This window comes from Echinops telfairi, unplaced genomic scaffold (genome assembly GCF_000313985.2).
Source record: "Echinops telfairi isolate 266 unplaced genomic scaffold, ASM31398v2 ScPeMD7_34;HRSCAF=130, whole genome shotgun sequence".
In the NCBI taxonomy this organism is placed as follows: Eukaryota; Metazoa; Chordata; class Mammalia; order Afrosoricida; family Tenrecidae; genus Echinops; species Echinops telfairi.
Genome location: NW_022103931.1, coordinates 4,064,428 through 4,065,617, shown reverse-complemented (window position 1 = coordinate 4,065,617; position 1,190 = coordinate 4,064,428). Strand labels below are relative to the sequence as shown.

At 54.7% G+C, this 1,190-nt stretch overlaps 1 protein-coding gene across 1 annotated transcript in view; it reads right to left on the bottom strand.

The window, feature by feature from the left end:
- Window positions 1–702: 702 nt before the first annotated feature.
- LOC123521674 (uncharacterized protein CXorf49-like) overlaps window positions 703–1,190 on the bottom strand; it is a 2,664-nt gene continuing 2,176 nt past the window's right edge. The window contains exon 2 of the mRNA XM_045290225.1: window positions 703–720. Coding sequence (XP_045146160.1) covers window positions 703–720 — 18 coding nt within the window. The remainder of the gene's footprint in view (window positions 721–1,190) is intronic.

Genomic DNA, 1,190 nt, shown 5'->3' with positions numbered 1-1,190 from the left:
CTGAGAAGAGGTTCTGGTACCCTGACCTGTGCCAGTGCCCACCCCTGCTCTTGCCCTTCCCCCTCCCTCTCCCAGTGCTCTTGCCCCTGCTCCTGCCCATGCCCAGCCCAGCAGAGCCCAGCCCATCCCAGCCAGAAGTTCTTCATACCAAGTTCACCTTTCAGGTCATCTATCTCTTTCTGTAGCCGGACACACTAAGCCAGCAGGCAGCAGAGAAAGAGAAAATATTAGTATACTCTTGCCTCCTCCCTTCTGGTTCTCCCCCTCTACTGCGGGCCCAGTCTGTCCCCCACAGCCCAAAGCCCAGTGGGAGACTGGTTTGGAAATCTCCATGGACAGGAAGTACTCTCCCCTACTTGTGTGGGGCGAGGGAGGACAGGCAAGTTGGCCTTAGCCAGCTTGTTGGAACCTAAAAGGAAACTTTCTGGCTTTGGGGGGTTATTTGTGTGTGTGTGTGTGTGTGTGTGTGTGTGTGTAGGAGCAGGAGCAAGGCAGAGTCTAAGGAAGGGGCAGCAGAAGGCTAATCGGTTCAGCACCTGCTTGCAGACCCCACCATCTTGTTTAGACCTGTATTTCTAGGGCCAGAGAGAGCAGCATTACCTTAGGGCAGCCCTGTTCTCCAGATAGTGGCTGCTGCCTTTCCTGTCTTGGGGCACAGGTGGGTGGACCCTGGTCACCTGCAAGAGAACAGACAATGCAGCCTTAGGGCCTAGGAGGGAGCTGCAAAGGACCCGGCTGGTGCAGCGGTTCTCAACCTGTGGGTTGCCACCCCTTTGGGGGTTGAATGATTCATAACAGTAGCAAAATTACAGTTATGAAGTAGCAACGAAAATAATGTTATGGTTGGGGGCTCACCACAACATGAAGAACTGTATTAAAGGGTCTTGGCACTAGGGAGGTTGAGAACCACTGGTGTACAGTGAGTCAAGGCCACCCTCTGCTGGCCACAAGTTGCCCTTGGCTCTGCCCAGCAGCTCCAAGCTTCTCTCTGGGCCTGCTTGTCTCTGTTCCCCACTCTCAGCCTATCTCCCACTGTATGTAGCCCCAAGGACCCTCCACGCTCCCTCCTCTCCACCCCCAATTGTGAGGGATGAGCAATGTGGACCCGTAGGACCCACCAAAACAGACACTGTTCCACTGAAAGTCTGCTTCTGGTGTTTGAGTCGGGGTGCTGCTACAAATCAGCCCCA